Source organism: Lithobates pipiens, unplaced genomic scaffold (assembly GCF_037356315.1).
Source record: "Lithobates pipiens isolate NorthernLeopardFrog02 unplaced genomic scaffold, aLitPip1_a1.2 Scaffold_22, whole genome shotgun sequence".
Taxonomy (NCBI): Eukaryota; Metazoa; Chordata; class Amphibia; order Anura; family Ranidae; genus Lithobates; species Lithobates pipiens.
Window position 1 is genome coordinate 118,452,926 of NW_027507784.1, and position 18,462 is coordinate 118,471,387.

An 18,462-nucleotide genomic window follows, 5' to 3' on the forward strand; every position below is an offset into this window, starting at 1 on the left:
GCTTCTTATTCAGGCAGCTTCTTATTCAAGTTGGATCTTTATTCATAAAAGGTGATTATTTACTAAACAATCATCTTCAGATTTTATAATAAAATCGTGAACTTTAACAACAATTCTGTCTCCCTAACTGCCATGTATTTGAAGGGGTAATTCTAAATAAATAACTTTTTCTATGAAAACCATCTTGGCTCACCCAGATGCGACTTGTTTTCATATTATATAGTTAAAGCTCAGTTTGGCCCAAACCAAGTGATATAAATCATAAAAATTGTCACCCTGACAGCCATACATTTCAATGGGAGATTCAGAATAAGAAGCCAAGCTATTTGTATATGAAAACTATCTTGGCTCACCCAAATTCCACCTGTTTTATATACGTTGGGCATCCTACTATATAGAAAGGTTCGATTTGGCCCAATCCAAGTGATATAAACCATGAAGCATGGCACCAAACTTGTCACCCATGCATTTCAATGGGATATTCCGAATAAGAAGCCAAGCTATTCCTATATGAAAACCATCTTGGCCCACCCAAATTCTGCAGCAGGTTGGCTTGGCTGTGCAAATTGCCGTAGGTGTACGTCCGGCTCCTTCATGGCTTTCTGTGCATGCCGATGGGCCAGCGGGGGAGCCAATCAGCAGGTCCAGAGGACTCAATGCCCGTGATTGTTCCCTGTAGAGACAGAAGGGGGATCTACCGAAGTAAGCAAAGCAGATATCCATTCTCTTAGGGGATGACACTGAGATCCTGTCTTTATGCTATGTAGGAAGATGGATCTGTGAGTTGTCCCAGGCAACCCATCCCCCATACAGTTAGAATAGCCTGGCTTCTTATTCGGAATTTCCCATTGAAACAGTGGTGTAGCGTGGGTTGTCAGCGCCCGGGGCAAGGCAAGTAATTTGGGCCCCCTAACCTGCAGACTTTTAGCACTCCCCGAGTCCCTTCCCTTCCTACAATAGTACTGACCAGCCTGATTCCTACACTGACGACTACACTAAACTACCTGATTCCTACACTAATCTACCTGACCATTACACTAACCTACCTGACCACTACACTAACTACCTGATTCCTACACTGACCTACCTGACCACTACACTAACCTACCTGCTTCCTATACTGGCCACTACACTGACCTACCTGTCCACTATCCTGACCACTACACTACCTGATTCCTACACTGCCCACTACACTACACTGACCTACTTGACCACTACACTGTCCATCACATTGTCCACTACACTACACATTATTGTCCACTACACGACACTACTCTACACTGACCTACTTGACCACTACACTGTTTACCACACTGTCCACTACACTACACATTACTGTCCACTACACTACACTGACCACTACACTACATTGTCCACTACACTGCACTGACCACTACATTACACAACACTGCCCATTACACTGTCCACAACACATTACACTACACTTATACTGACACAAGACCTTTCTTAGATTTATACTGACTCTAACTGCTTGTCTTATCGTTCTAATTTCTTGGGCTGGCTGTTCCCTCTCCCCAGACCATATCCACCAAGGATGAGCTCAGGCGTGTTCGCATGGAACACATGCAGAGCCCGCCAGGAAGTCGGCACAGAGCTGCGCTAATCACAAGCAGTGAGACATTGCTGCACATCGGGGCAATGTCTCACTGACTGATTAGCGCAGCACTGCGCCGGCTTCCTGGCGGGCTCTGCACATGTTCCATGCTAACACGCCTGAGCTCATCCTTAGTATCCCCCCCCTCACCTGCAGCTTGTACCTTCAATCAGTCTGGAGGAGGGGGGGAGCCTGGAGAAAGTATAGACAGCAGAAGGAGGCAGAGGCGGGACTCCAGGAGCAACTGCAATTGCAGATAGGCCAGCCCTGCCGCAAACAGGGATAGACCAGTACCGCTGAGATTACTGATAGGCCAGCCCTGCTGCAAACACGGATAGGCCAGCCCCGCCGCAGCACACAAACCCATTCGCCGAATTACAGGGTGCCAGCTGCAGTTGAGCTCAGGGACACAGGAAGTAAACATTAGGGGGATGGAGACGGCAGTGACAAACACTGTCTGGTGTGGGATTTCACCCCCCTAAATGTTGCGCCCGAGCCATGGCCCCCGCGCACCCCCCACGCTAGGCCACTGCATTGAAATGCATGGGAGACACGTTTGGTGCCATACTTCATAGTTTATATCACTTGGCTCGGGCCAAATTGAACTTTCCTATATAGTAGGATGCCCAATGAGTATAAAACAAGTGGAATTTGGGTGAGCCAAGATGGATTTCATATAGGACTAGCTGGGCTTCTTATTCAGAATTTCCCATTGAAACGTATGGCTGTCATGTTGCCATATTTTATGATTTCTATCACTTGGCTTGGGCCAAATTGAACTTTAACTAATAGAAGGATGCCCAATTATATGAAAACAAGTCACATCTGGGTGAGCCAAGATGGCTCTCATATTGAAAATGTTATTTATTCAGAATTATCCCTTTAAATACATGGCAGTTAGGGAGACAGAATTGTTGTTAAAGTTCACGATTTTATTTTAAACTTTGCAGATGATTGTTTAGTAAATAATCACCTTTGTGAATAAAGATCCAACTTGAATAAGAAGCTCCCTGAATAAGGAGCCAACTTCAGCTTCATACCTCCACACATTCCTCCTGTGTACAATCACCCTCAGCACAACACCATGCACTTCTCATTATGGCCGCTAGTTAGCGCCGCTCGGCATCATTTAAACCTCTTGTCCTACCGCGGAAGTGACGTTAGTTCGGGACTTCCCGGCGCTCAGCTGATTTCGCCCTCCTAGTCGCTAGCTTTGAATGTGGTCGGGTGAGTCGGTGCTTCCTGCACACAGGGGCATGGCCGCGTTCTCGCTGGAGCCGCTGGGTGAGTAGCGCCGCTGAATGGTGGGCACTGGGCAGACAGAAGCAGTATGGCGGGAGCGCGCCTCGTGCTGACCCTCCCCTGTCACTGACACGTGCCGCTCCGAGGATGGAGGACACAGCGCGGACCGGGGAGCGTGAGTGTGCGGTGCTCCGCCAATCACAGGCCGGGCACGAGAGGACGGAGAAGAGCACTCCGCCAATCACAGGCCGGGATCGCACCACATAGTTCAGGCTATCCCCACTTCACTTCTACTACCCTGAGGATTCTATCACCTTCCCTGTGTACACATCTGACATTCCTGAGCCTGCCACTGGGGGGCTCCATCCTGGAGGACTCACCTATTGCTATTCTCCTTCACCCCTCCCCAGCTGCTGTGTAAATCAGGAACAGCATTTCTGTGTGGGGCGCTCGCTGCAAGCTGTCAGCACAGTAACTATTTGGGTGCTTCTGATCATGTGACTGATGTGATGGGCAATCACAGCGCTGACAAACATGTTTAAATCCTCTTTAACTACCTAAATACAGTGCACTTACACCCCTTCCTGACCAGACAAATTTTCAGCTTTGAGCGCTCACAGTTTGAATGACAATTACTCAGTCATGCAACACTGTACCCATGTGAAACTTGCGTCCTTTTTTTCCACACAAATAGAGATTTTTGAGGGGTGTTTAACTGCTTAAGGACTGCCTCACGCCGATATATGTTGGCAAAATGGCAGGGCTGGGCACAATCCCGTACCTGTACGTGATTCTTTAAGTGCCCAGCCGTGGGTCGGGAGCGCGCCGCCAGCCCTGTGCTCCGTGGCCGCGGGACCAGAGGACCCGATCGCCGCTGGTGTCCCACGATCGGGTCACAGAGCTGAAGAACGAGGAGAGGTCTGTGTAAACAAACCTCCCGTGCTTCCCCATGTGGCTGTCATTGATAGCCTTTCCCTATAACAGGGAACAGACAATCAGTGATGTCACATGCCAGGCCACGCCCCCCTACAATAAAAAAAAGACAACGTCACACATAACCACTACACTGCCCCCTAGTGGTTAACTCCTTCACTGCCAGTGTCATATACACAGGAATCAATGAATTTAAATAGCACTGATTGCTGTATAAATGACAATGGTCCCAAAAATGTCCGATGTGTCCGCCATAATGTCGCAGTCACAATAAAAATTGCTGATCGCCACCGTTACTAGTAAAAAAAAAAAAAAAAAAAAAACTTAAAATGCTATCAAACTATCCCCTATTTTGTAAACGCTATAACTTTTGTGCAATCAATAATCGCAAAAAGGGGCCTGGTCCTTTGGCTACAAATTGGTCCGGGGCTTAAGTGTTTAATCACTAGTGGGTTTTTTATTTTTTGTGCTATAAAAAAAAAAAACTTAAATTTTGTGGGAAAAAAAATAGCTTTTTTCTTTGTTTCCATCATAAAAATGTGCTAATTAGTAATTTTTCTTCATAAATTTATACTTCTACATATCTTTGGTAAAAAATAACCCAAATTAGTGTATATTATTTGGTCTTTGTGAAAGTTATGGAGTCTACAAACTATGGTGCCAATCATTGAACATTGATCAGGCCTTCAGTACATCAGGTGTATCATTTCTAGAGACACTAACAAGTTAGGAAAATAAAAATACCCCCCAAATGACCCCTTTTTAGAAAGTAGACATTCCCAGGTATTAAGTAGGTAGCATGGTGAGGTTTTTTTTTTTTTTTTAAGTTGTCATTTTCCCCCCCCCCCCAATTCTTTGCAAAATGAAGATTTTTTTTTTTTTTTGATTTACAAAATTGTCATATTGGGTTATTTCTCACACACAGCATATGCATACAACAAATTACACCCCAAAATACATTCTGCTACTCTTCCCGAGTACGGCGATACCACATGTGTGAGACTTTTACACAGCCTGGCCACATACAGAGCACCAACATTGATGTAGTACCTTCAGACCTTCTACAAGCAAAAATGACGCATCTCATTTCACAACCAGCTATTACACTTTTTTGAAGGCCCTGGAGGACCAGGACAATGGAATTTCCCACAAAATGGCCCCATTTTGGAAAGCTAACACCCCAACGTATAATCTGTGAGGCATAATGAGTCTTTTGAACGGTTTTTGGAAAATGTGGGGAAAAAAAAAGCTTTTTTTTTTTTTTTTTTTTTTTTTACACAAAGTTGTCAGTTTATAAGATATTTCTAACACCTAGCATGTATATAGCTAAAATTACACCCCAAAACACATTCTGCTACTCCCCCCCGAGTATGGCGATACCACATGTGTAGGACTTTTACACAGCCTGGCCACATAGAGAGGCCGAACATATTCGGGTACTGGACTGTGACAGGTATTCAGGTACTCTGATGGCCTGTGACAGGTACTCGGGTATTCTGATGGGCTGTGACAGGTACTATGATGGGTGGTGATAGGTCCTCTTTATTGGGGGGGGCAATCAGTGTGATTGGTGTATACTGTAAGCGATAACGAGATGTTACCGCAATCTTCTCCTCGCACGCGATCGGTGTGTGAGGAGGAGAACCCAGTAACATCTCGTTACTGCGGTTTGTTTACATATAGTGATCGGCTGTGAAACTATCACAGCCGATCACATGGGTAAACAGCCGGCGACGACCAGTGTTCCCGGGAACACGCCGCCACCGACATGCAGTGCACCGTAGGGGGGTAACCATCTGTGATCGGCAGTGACTTCATCACGGCCGATCACGTGGTAAACAGCCATACCCAATGGCTGTTCACCCCCCTCGGTGGCGAGCGGTGTCTCCGTTACACGCCACTGAAGAAACAGGGATGCGCAATCGCGTGCATTCCTTGTCTAAATGGGAGGCTGTAATATGACGGCCTCCCGCCACAAGAGCCGCGCCGCCTGGCCGTCATTTGACAGTCGGCAAGCAGTTAAAGGGGCAGTAGCAGCAAATGTTTAATACACTTGGCACTGGACCCGTCCACTTTTGGCATACACAACGCTGTACTGCAAACATGTCTAAGGGACGAGACGAATTTCAATGTAAAATCCTTCTCCAAACAGAAAAATATGGCCTTCTGATCACCTGCTAACCCCACGTTGTAAGTTGGCAGTGTGGTCCTAACGTGAATGACTGCACGCCGATATGTGTAAAATCTAAAGTCGGGGTAGGCAACCTTAACCACTTTTTTTTTCACATCGTATTTGCACAGCGGTCTTATAACCCCTTTTTTTTTTTTTTTTTTTTTTTTAAATATTGTGAAAGATAATGTTACACCAAGTAAATTGATACCCAACATGTCACACTTCAAAATTGCGCCTGCTCGTGGAATGGCAACAAACTTTTACCCATAAAAACAATCTCTATAGGCCACGTTTAAAAAAAATTCTACAGGTTGCATGTTTTAAGTTAGAGGGGCAGTTTAGGGCTAGAATTATTGCTCTCGCTCCACCGTTCGCGGCAATACCTCACGTGTGGTTTGAACACTATTTTCATATGCTACTCACTTATTTGTTCGCTTCTGCATGCAAGCTCGTTGGAACAGGCCGCATTTAAAACATTATTTTTTTTATTCTCTATTTTACCTTTTTTATATTTTACACTGTTTTTTAAAAAAAAATTGTCACTTCTATTACAAGGAATGTAAACATCCCTTGTAATAGAAAAAAAGCTCTTAAATATGAGATCTGGGGTCAAAAAAATCCTCATCTCATATTTAGACTAAAATGCAGGGGGGAAATAATAATTTAAATAAAATGGCACTTTAAGAGCTGTGGGTGGAAGCAACGTTTTGACGTTGCTTCCGTCCAGCAATTGTATGGAGACGGGTGGGGGCCATGTTCCCCCTCACTCGTCTCCATACCTGACAGGAGACGGGACAGGTTTGCCTCCACCACTGCTGACAGCTCTGGTAAGCGACGGAGGGCGCCGGATCCTGGCGGGAGGGGGGCCACGATAAGTGATCTCGCAGTGAATCTGCCGCAGAGACCACTTTATCTTGTAGCGGACCACCCGCTGAAGAAGTGGATACCGGGGTTATGGCAGCTAGCTGTTGCCATAACTATATCCCCCTTCAAAACTTCAAACATAAAACTGCAGCGAGCAGTCAGTAAGTGGTCAAAGTGATTGTAAGGGGGTTTTTGGCCCTTAACCTTGTATTCTGGGGTCTCCCTGATGGCTCTCACGGCTCCTCCATGCATCAGATAATCCCCTAGGTGATGCACGCTCCAGAGTCCAGCATTCGTCATCCATATTCACTGAATGTATGACTTGGCCCGGTGCCCGCGTCATTGGATTTGATTGTCAGCAGCAGGAGCAAATGGCTGCGCTGCTATCAATCTATCCAATCAAGAGCCGAGGACCTCCTGCAGAGACAGTGCATCCCCCACCGGGTCAAGTTCCAGGGCTCAGGTAAGTAAAACGGGGTGGGGGGGGGGTTGGCGGTGGTCACTGCCAGGCTTTTTTTTCACCTTAATGCCCCTTTAAAAAAAAAAAATTATATATAGTTTGGGGGTTCCAAGCAATTTTCTAGCAAAAAATATTAATTTCAACTTAAACAAGTGTCAGGAAAAAGATTTAGACTTTAAGTGGTTAAACTTCCTGCATTTACACGTTATTAAAAACTTGGCAGACTGCCTGGATTTTTTTTTTTTTCTTTTACACACAAGTTTATCCCTCTGATCTTAGAAGGAAGAGTTAGTTACAATAGGAATGCACCCAATGGTTTTTTTTGGTGGTCCCAAAAAACGGAAAATGAAAAATACACTAGACCGAAAACCGATACCAAAAGTGACTGTTTTTAAAAATATGTTTATACAGGAGATGGTCAGAAGCTGGGGCAGAAATTTTCGGTGCATCCTTAGTAAAAATGTTTCATGTTAACTTGGCAGACTGCCGGGATGTTTTCTTTTGACAGCTGAGTGAGCAGATAAGTCTCTCCACTTATATGAAAGAATCCGCAAATTCTGCAATAGGGATCGTCAGGGGGGTTGAATCAAGATCACAATTTTTTTTTTTTTTTTTAACGATTAATTGTGCAGCTCTATTGTAGTCTCAAAATGGTGGGTAAAAACCTGTCTAACAATATGGACAATAACATCAATTGTAGAATATTTCCCCAGATAACCACTAATATAAAAAAACACATGCAATATTGACATATATCACACCGGTACCGAAAGCTTCACGCATACATACCCAGACCAAATGTACCCAAAAGGGGCTGCTATAAATGGAAAGATGTAACCAGGAAGCTAATCCATAGCTTATCTGTAAACATATAGTTCTTCTAAAACAGAATTGGTGTTGCTACAAATGTCCATTAAGTGAAAAGGTTCCTGGTAAGAATGAAAATTTGCTGGTTAAGTCGAGTCCATAGTGAAAAAGACCTGCACACGTTAAGGTCTATCTGCTGTTCATGATTTAGAGCTATACTAATATTCCTACTGCTGGCACCACTCTGGAGACCGCTAGCCGAGATAAGAGATGGAGTGTAGTTAGTATCTTTGCATGGGACAGGAGCTAGCACTACAGAGGATGCATCGGCTTGTGTGGCTCTTGCTCCCTACTACAGCTCCAACTTTGCAAGTAGTCCCTCTGCCTTGCACTCTGATGCTCTGGAATGGTGGGTCAGCAAGCCCAGACCGAGATCTACCAGTCACCTGGCCGCGATCTACGGGTCAATTGCCAGCTCCAGGTTGCTGACCCCCGATCTAAAGATTTATTTCAAAGTGCAAAAAGCATCCATACAAACAGGGTGGAGAGCTAGGGACACTTTTCAGCCTGAGTTTTTTTTTTTTTTTTGCACTATAAACAAAAAAGACTAACAATTTTGAAAAAAAAAAACAAGCTGATGATGAGCACTGGATAGGCAGCACTGATGAGGAGCTACTGATGGGCATTAATGAGTGGCATCTTAAGGGCACTGACAGCCATTACTGACGGGGCACTGATTGGCACTTTTGTGGGAACTGGCAGGCGTTCTTTCTGGGGCACAGACTGGCAGGTGATGGACACTCATTGGGGGGGTGCTGCACTGATGATCAATGTGCTGATTATCAGCGCAGACCTCCCTGTCAGCGCGAAACGATGAAAGCTGTTTACCGGCACTTCCTGGTTCACGCAATGATCACCCGTGATTGGTCACAGCTGATCACATGGTAAGAAGCCACTGTCTGAGGCTCCATACCCTGATTGGAGCTGGGGTGTCGGACTGACACACAGCACCCCCGATTGCCGCTCTGGTTTGTTATCCTAATCGCGTCATATGATGCCCAATCAGGATAACAAAAACCACTTTGCCACAGTCATATTGCTATATGGCGGGCAGCAAGTGGTTAATCATAAGTTATGAAAAAGCGCCCCTTGGCAAGAAATGCATCAACACTAGCTCTCCACCCTGTTTTTGTTTGGGTGTGTTTTTGCATTTTGAAATCCTTTTATTTGTAAAAAAAAAACTTTAGGAAGAATCTTTAGATCTTGTGCATATCGGGGTGTGTGTGTGGTCCTCCAATCTTTCTTCCGGTTATCTCGCGGTACAAGCCGGACCAGCACCCGACCCTTTGGAACTGAATCATTGTAGCAGACCTACCTGAAACGGTGTATGTTTGAGAGGAGCCTAAGACCTCCTTCACATTGGCGATGACGGGTGTTTAAACAACTTTCAACAAGCTCTGTAGGGCCGGCCTCCAGTACTGGTTTCTAACATTTTTTAATGCTAGACTCAGCTTGCTGGCTTTCTAAATGGGGTATGACTGCAATATCTGTATCCCTACAACTTGGATAGAAGGTATAACTGTCTTGACCACCTACAGCATGGATATAAAACTGGTGTGGTGAACCCAAAGTGTTATTGAGGTCCAAATTGCGTTTTGGGGCACACTATTTGTCCCTCAAGAGGCAGTTTTTAATAGAGGAGAGAGGGTTTAGAAATCTTGTCAGTTTTATTGCTGTCTGTGTCCCTATTAGGGAGATTCACTCTCTATTTGTCCTGTTTACCATTATCATTGAAAGTAAAAGAAAATTCCAAGTTTTGGGTTGGCCCCAGAAAAGTAAGACCCCTTTCACACTGCCGCGTCCATAGCGTCGGCAGTAAAACGCCGCTATTTTTAGCGGTGTAGTACCGTCAGATTTGCATTGCATTTCGGCCACTAGCGGGGAGCTTTTACCCCCACTAGCAGGCGAGAAAGGGGCAATACGCCGCAATAGCCGTTGGTAATGCAGCGCTGCCCCATTGATTTAAATGGCTAGCAGCGGTGTAAACACCGCTCTAAAGAAGCTGCTGGCAGGACTTTTCCTGACGTCCTGCCAGTGCACCGCTCCAGTGTGAAAGCCCTCTGGCTTTCACACTGGAATGAATGGAGCAGCAGTTAGAGGGCGGATGGCAGGCACTATTTCTAACGCTATAGCGCCTGCAAAACGCCCTCGGTGTGAAAGGGGTCTAATAGGATGGGGACATTTAATTTTGGTGACCTGGGGGTTCCCAAGGAATTCCCTTTTATTTGCACAGATTTCCTCTTGCTTCCTGTTTGACTATGGGACAGGAAGTGAAGGAAAACCTCTGCAATGGGACACAGATGGTGGGGGGGGGGGATAAAAAAAATCTTGTTCTATCCAAATTGAGAAAAAGGTTTTACCTAATAGTTCTACTTTAAGTTCTCAGGTAGCTTACTTTGGCTGTTAAATTTAAATCATTGCTGGTTGTCTAGTAATTCGCTTTTATTTTTTCTCTGCAGTTGAACCAATGACGTTAGGATCACCAACATCTCCAAAACCTGGAGTCGGTGCCCAGTTTTTACCTGGTTTTCTAATGGGAGATATACCAACACCAGTAACTCCACAGCCACGGCCATCCATGGGAGTAATGGAGCTGCGTTCCCCTATGATTGGAGGTAGTGGAAAATGCTTTTCAAAATTACTAATGCTATTTGACCCCTGTAATGGACAATGGAGCATGCTTCCATTGAGAAAAGAAGCCCTCTTGGCCATGGGCGGCCACAGTCTTCACTAGCTTGGTCCTTCTTCCTGGTACTCAACTGACTGCTCATGTGAATATACCTTGAGTTTATATATGTACTATATTCTCAACAAGGTTTCCTGTGACTTGAATCTTATTTCAAGGTTTCCACCATGTTAAAAAGGTTGAGAGGCTGTGCTAGGCAGTAACAGAAATGTGTGGCTTGGATGGCAAACAGATCAGTTACAGGGTGTCTACAGCTTGGGCTCAATTCACACTATGAACGGCATGTAAATTGCACAGGAACCTCGCCACATTCCTGTGCAACTGACATGTGATTCAGTGTTTTTTTTGTTTGCAATTTGAGCCCATTCATTTTGAATGGGCTCAAATTGCACCAAAGATGTACGTGCACCTTTTTAGGAGCTGCAACACAAATGGTTTTTGTAACATGCGGTCCAGTGTAGGTAAATGCAGGAATGTTAAGTTTGTTTTGACACCCGCAGCTGATCACAAGGGCAATGTGGTTGGAATGCAGTGTGAACAGGCCCGGACTGGCCATAGGGCAGACCGGGCATTTGGCCGCTGGGCTGCATGTCTGGGAAATGCAGTCGGCCGCGGGTTCTAACGCCGGCCGCTGATGTTCTGCCAGCGGTGTAATAAGTGGGGGCGGGCCGCCAGTGACAGGCTCTTTGAGAGCTGTAGTTGCTGTTTGCAGTGGGGGTGGGTGCGTTCTAGCCTCGGAGCCGCACTAGAGTGACACACGTAGGCACAGGGGGGGCGGCGGAACCCACAACTATTCACCTTCTCTCTAGCATGGTGGAAGCAGCTCTGATCAGTCTCGGTTCGGCTGTCTCCCACAGCCGAGCAGAGTGAAGCCTCCTCCCCCTACCCCTCCTCCTTTATGTCTACACAGGGGGAGGGGACTCGACATGCAGTCCTGTGCTGATCTCGGGACCTGAGACTCAGGTACATTATGGGTCTGAAGGGCAGGTCTGTAGTGTAGGGGGGGGGGTTCTGTAGTGTAGGGGGGGGGGTTCTGTAATGAAGTGGGTTCTGTATTTGTAGGGGGGTCTGTAATGAAGTGGGTTCTGTATTTGTAGGGGGGTCTGTAATGAAGTGGGTTCTGTATTTGTAGGGGGGTCTGTATTGTAGGAGGGTCTGTAGTGAGAGGGGGTTCTGTATTGTAGGGAGGGGGTCCGCACTGTAGAGAGGGCATCTGCACTGTAGGGGGGTCTGTGTAACATGCAGGGGGTCCAGAACTGGAGGTTCAGGGTGCTGTGTAATGTAAACGGGCCCAGAGGTTCAGGGTGCTTGTAAAGCGGTCCATAGGTGCAGGGCACCGTGTAATGTAAAGGGGTCCAGAGGTGCAAGGTGCTGGAACCCCACATCCCATCATCAACCGCCCCCACGAAGCGCCGCTGCCGTGAACCCCCCGGGCTGATCGGTCTAAAATGCCCAGGCCTATTTTTTGTCCCAGTCCGAGCCTGAGTGTGAATCAGTCCTTGACCACTGGGCACTTAAACACCCTTAATAACCAGACCAATTTTCAGCTTTCGGTGCTCTCACATTTTGAATGACAATTACTCAGTCATGCAACACTGGACCTATATGAAATTTTTGTCCTTTTTTTCACACAAATAGAGCTTTCTTTTGGTGGTATTTAATCACCGCTGGGTTTTTTATTTTTTGTGCTATAAAGGAAAATACCGAAAATTCTGTAAAAAAATGAATTTTTCTTTGTTTCTGTTAGAAAATTTAGCAGATTAGTAATTTTTTCTTCATAAATTTTGGCCAAAATTTATACCACTACATATCTTTGGTAAAAATAAGTACAAATTGGTGGATATTATTTGGTCTTTGTGAAAGTCCACAAGCTATGGTGCCAATATCTGAAAATTGATCACACCTGAAGTACTGACGGCCTATTTCAATTCTTGAGACCCTAACATGCCAAAAAAGTACAAATACCCCCCAAATTACCCCTTTTTGGAAAGAAGACATTCCAAGGTATTTAGTAAGAGGCATGATGAGTTTTTTGAAGTTGTCATTTTTTCCCACAATTCTTTGCAAAATCAAGATTTTTTTTACTTTTTTTTTTTTTTCACAAAATTGTCATATTATCAGGTTATTTCTCACACACAGCATATGCATACCACAAATTACACCCCAAAACACATTCTGCTATTACTCCCGAGTACGGCGATACCACATGTGTGAGACTTTTACACAGTGTGGCCACATACAGAGGCCCAACATGCAGGGAGCGCCATCAGGTGTTCTGGAGCATCCAGGACAATTCTGACATTTCTCTCCTACATGTAAAAATCATCATTTATTTGCTAGAAAATTACATAGAACTCCAAAACATTATATATGTTTTTTTAGCAAACACCCTGGAGAATACAATGGTGGTCGTTGCAACTTTTTATCTCGCACGGTATTTGCGCAGTAATTTTTCGAATGCTTTTTTTTGGAAAAAAAAAAACAGTTTTGGGCTTAAAAAAAAAAAAAAAAACAGTAAAGTTAGCCCAATTTTTCCATAATGTGAAAGATGAAGTTACGCTGAGTAAATAGATACCTAATATGTCACTCTTCAAAATTGCACACGCTCGTGGAATGGCGCCAAACGTCGCTACTTAAAAATCCCCATAGGCGACAATTTAATTTTTTTTTTACTGGTTATATGTTTTGAGTTACAGAGGAGGTCTAGGGCTAGAATTATTGCTCTCGCTCTAACGTTCGCAGCGATACCTCACATGTGTGGTTTGAACACCGTTTTCATATGTGGGCGGGACTTACGTATGCGTTCGCTTCTGCATGCGAGCACATGGGGACAGGGGCGCTTTAAAAAAAAACATTTTTTTTTATTGTTCATTTTACTTTATTTATTTTAGTTTGACATTTTTTTCCCCAAAAATAATTTTTTTGATCACTTTTATTCCTATTACAAGGAATGTAAACATCCCTTGTAATAGGAATATGGCATGACAGGTCCTCTTTACAGTGAGATGTGGGGTCAATAAGACCCCACATCTCACCTCTAAGCTGGGAAGCCTGAAAAAAAAAAAAAAAAAAAAAAAAAAGATTGTCTTTGATCGTATTAGCGATTCGATAGAAGCACCGGAGGGCGGCGGGAGGGGGGGGGGATGTCTATGGCTGGGTATTGCAGGGTATCACCGACTATGGCTGGGTATCTCAGAGTATTGCATTGCAGGGTATTGGCGGGTGTTGCAGGGCAATGCAGGGCAATGCAGGGTATTGCAGAGTAATGGGGGTATTGCAGAGTAATGGCAGGGTATTGCAGAGTAATGGCAGGGTATTGCAGAGTAATGGCAGGGTATTGCAGAGTAATGGCAGGGTATTGCAGAGTAATGGCAGGGTATTGCAGAGTAATGGCAGGGTATTGCAGAGTGTTGGCAGGGAATTGAGGGGTTAAATTTCGGTGCGCAGCGATGTGGGCACTGCAGATGCAGCCCACATCGCTGCTGACACCGATCTCTTCCCCCTCCGCTGTACCGATCGGTACAGAGAGGGGGAGGGAGGAACCGGCGTCATAACATGACGCCGGTTTGTTTACAAGTGATCACTCCGTCATTTGACGGAGCGATCACGTGGTAAACGGCCGCGCTGAGCGGCCGTTTACCGTGATTCGTGATGCGCCGGGTCCTGTGGACCCGGCGGTCACGGATGCTCTCGAGTGCGCGCCCCAGGGGGCGCGCGAGAGCAGAATTCTGGGAGGCCGTTAATTAACGGCCACTCAGAGTTAAAACAACCGCCCTGAAGCCGTTAATCGGCAATGGGCGGTTGTTAAGTGGTTAAAGTGATTGTTTGTTTATTTTTAGAAAAAAAACGATAAATATGTTCTACCTGTTTGCTCTGTGCAATTGTTTTGCCCAGTGGCCTGAACCTCCTATTTTGGGGTTTCCCTGCTGGTGCTGAAGCCAATGGCTCCTGCTGCTGCTCTGACTTTGTGTGAGGAGCGAGAGCAACGCTGGATCAAGATGGGGTCAAAAACAACAAACACAAATTGCCAACTCGCCTGCCAGCCTGCAATAAACAGAATTTACCTTGTCTAACAGTTCAAGTTAAAACCAAGGCTTAGTTTGCACACATTTTTAAATATGTGACCACTGCAGCTTACTCATGTATTTGCAAATATGTGCAAACTAAACGCGTCTCCCTTCCATGTACGCCTTGCTGTGAAGGCCAGTTATAGGTTTGGGTGGTTGCCATTTCTTTTGTATAGTTGGTGAACTGGTAAGGGGTGCCCTGGTTACCTTTGCTGCCACTGTACTATTGCTGGGTGTCTAATACATCCCTTTAACTTTTTTGAGGAGGAGTGGACTACCTCCAGGCATTCCTGCCCTTAATCGATCCATTATATGTGCTACAACTCGGACTCTCTTAAAAAAAAAAAAAAAAAAAAAAGAGTTGGGACACTGGGGTGACGTGGCTGCTGCAGCTTGTGCAAAATTATCCCCTGGTTTTAACGTGAACTGTTAGACTGGGTCAGTTTAATTTGTTTGTTGGTAAGTGAGCAGAGAATTTATTTTTTTGCAAGGAATTTTTATTTAGTCGAATAAACAGCCAGCAATTGGACAGTGAAAAATGGAAGCATGAAAAGCCCACGTGGCCAATGTACTGAGCCATACAGTATAAAATGGATTAAGGTTAACACATAAATGTTAGCAACATCAGAATTAAACAGTAGTTCTAACTATACTATGAGGCTTCCGTTGTCAGACGTGTCCTGTGCACCCGCCTAGACAGCGAAGCCACAGCTGGCAGCTCAGCTTGGGACTGGAAAAGGTATGTATAGTAATTTTATTTTTTAAATTTTTTTTTTTTTCTAGGTAGGTTCGTGTTAGTTCATGGGTGTCTATAGATGAAGGGATTTTAGTTTTAGCATGGACTTCCACTTTAAGGTTAGTTTCAGTACCAAAAGTAAAGATTGTATATGTCGTAACCATATAAGCCGGGCCTATGCCTGACAGCCGGGCCATCATAGTAACTGATCACTAGATAGGGAAACAAATAAGGCGGAGCAGGAGCTAAAAAAAGAGGAAGAAGTTAAGGAGTCCCAGGGAATCGCAGGGCTGTTAGAGAGACAAAAGAGCCCTGTCAAACTGAGACAGCGGAGCATGGGCAATCCAGGCTTACTACACCCGGAGACATTTCCCATGAGCTTTTTTTTTTTTTTTTTACATGCATCGTCCTTCCATGTACTCCTTGCTACAAAGGCCAGTTATAAGTATTCAGGCTCGATTCACATTTATGCATGTTGCTTTTGAATGTTTCTGCAGTGCTTTTTCCCTTTTTCCAAAAAATAAAAAAATTTGTTGGGCATATTTAAAAATGTAAAAACGCACTGCATGCTTTTCTGCAGCTTCTCAATTAAAGCCTATTGAACCAAAAAAAAGCAGTTTTGCATTTTTTTTTTTTTTTTTAAAGTCCCCGACCTTTTCCAAAAATGCGTAGGCGCACAATGCATTTACTTTGGTCTGTTAACAAATGTTTAAAAAAAAGTCCTGCTTTGGTGTGAATGGAGCTTTAGGGGACTGTTTTTTTTTTTTTTTACATTAATAGAGAATGCATTTAACCACTTCCCGACCAGCGCACGACGATGTACGTCGACAGAATGGCACGGGCAGGCATATTGGCGTTCAGGTACGTCCAATATTCGATGCCGCGCTGGTCGGGACCCCCGTGAGTCCGGTCGCGGGACCCGCGGACTCGATCGCCGCGGGCATCCCTGCGATCGTCTCACGGAGCGGCCGAATAGAGCAAATGCTGTGTAAACATTTGTCTATTCTGCCTAGCAACTAGTGATGCTGATCTCTGCTCCATGTGATTGGAGCAGAGATCAGTGTACACTAAATGAAAGCCCAACCCCCCCACAGTTAGTAACACTCCCCTAGGAACACTTAACCCCTACACTGCCACCCACTGGTTAACCCTTTCACTGCCAGTGTCATTTACACAGGAATCACTGCATTTATATAGCAGTGATTACTGTATAAATGACAATGGTCCCAAAAATGTCCGATGGGTCCCCCACAATGTCGCAGTCACAATAAAAATCGCTGATCGCCGCCATTACTAGTAAAAAAAAAAAAAAAAAAAAATTATTAATAAAAATGCTATAAAACTATCCCTATTTTGTAAACGCTATAACTTTTGCGCAAACCAATCAATAATCGCTTATTGCGATTTTTTTTTAATACCAAAAATATGTAGAAGAATACGTATCGGCCTAAACTGAGGGGAAAAAAATGTTTTTTTATATATTTTTGGGGGATATTTATTATAACAAAAAGTAAAAAATAATGCTTTTTTTCAAAATTGTCGCTCTATTTTTGTTTATAGCGCAAAAAATAAAAACCGCAGGGGTGATCAAATACCACCAAAAGAAAGCTCTATTTGTGGGAAAAAAAGGACGTCAATTTTGTTTGGGAGCCACGTCGCACGACCGCGCAATTGTCAGTTAAAGCGACGCAGTGCCGAATCGCAAAAAGTGGTCTGGTCTTTGACCAGCAAATTGGTCCGGTCTGAAAGTGGTTAAGTAAAAAAAAAAAACCTTTCATAACCACTTTAAAGTGGTTGTAAACCTACTAAAAAAATAAATAAAAATAAACCTTCAAGACAAAGGCATAATGAGCTAGTATGCATGGCATACTAGCTCATGAAATACTCTCCTTAGATCAAAGCCCCCACAGCAGTTCCAGCACACTGCTCTGGCTGGCGACATGTCTCCCCAAGTTATTTCCGGGTATGGTGTGATTGGCTGGAGCCGCAATGACGTCACTCGCGGGAGCTGCCAGCAAAGGCACATCAGCTGAAGAAATGGCATGAACAAGCCGTTGCTTCAGTGCACATGTGCCGATGATGTCGGCACATGCTGATACAGGGGATGTCAATATCCACGGTAGCTACAGGTAAACCTTGTTTTAGTCCTGTCTGTGGTAAAAAGTGGTTTGTAAGGGTTTGCAACCACTTTTAAGTAAAATAATATTGTCAGATCATCATTCGACATTGCATGTGATGTAAAAGATGACAGCATAAACTCTAGTTCTAGTTGCATTATCTGATAATGATCTGCTCTGATAATACTGTTCTAAAGTGGTTACTGTGGGTTTGATTTACTAAAAATTGGAGAGTGCAAAATCTGGTGCAGCTGTATGTGGTTGCCAGTCGGCTTCTAATTTCAGCTTGTTCAATTAAGCTTTAACAAAACCTGGAAGCGGATTGGCTTTTATGCAGAGCTGCACCTGATTTTGAACTCTCCATTTTTGTTAAATCATCCCCTGTATGTCTGAGTAGGCTCCTCATAGTTCCTGTGTGGGTTACTATAGTCATACCCCTCTTTGGTTAATCCTCACATGTGATATGTTGTGTGTTTGGCCACTAGGCATTGCAGAGTATGTTCCAATTCTTCACAAACGGGGAGTGCATATATTGAAGGCATAGCTCTGGCTAGTACTGCAGTATGAGATCATAGAACAAAACAACTTGTGTGTTTTTTTTTTTTTTTGGGGGGGTTTTTTTTGTTTTTTATATGGGTTGTAGCAAGTGACCGCAACTTCCGGTTAAAGGAATTGCATGCAGAAGGATTCGGTAGTTGATTT

The 18,462-nt window shown here is 44.5% G+C and overlaps 1 protein-coding gene across 1 annotated transcript in view; it reads left to right on the forward strand.

The window, feature by feature from the left end:
- The first annotated feature begins 2,733 nt into the window (after nt 1-2,733).
- NUP35 (nucleoporin 35) overlaps nt 2,734-18,462 on the forward strand; it is a 50,828-nt gene continuing 35,099 nt past the window's right edge. Inside the window, exons 1-2 of the mRNA XM_077448141.1 lie at nt 2,734-2,899; nt 10,614-10,769. Of these exons, the coding sequence (XP_077304267.1) occupies nt 2,833-2,899; nt 10,614-10,769 (223 nt within the window). The 5' untranslated portion in view covers nt 2,734-2,832. The remainder of the gene's footprint in view (nt 2,900-10,613; nt 10,770-18,462) is intronic.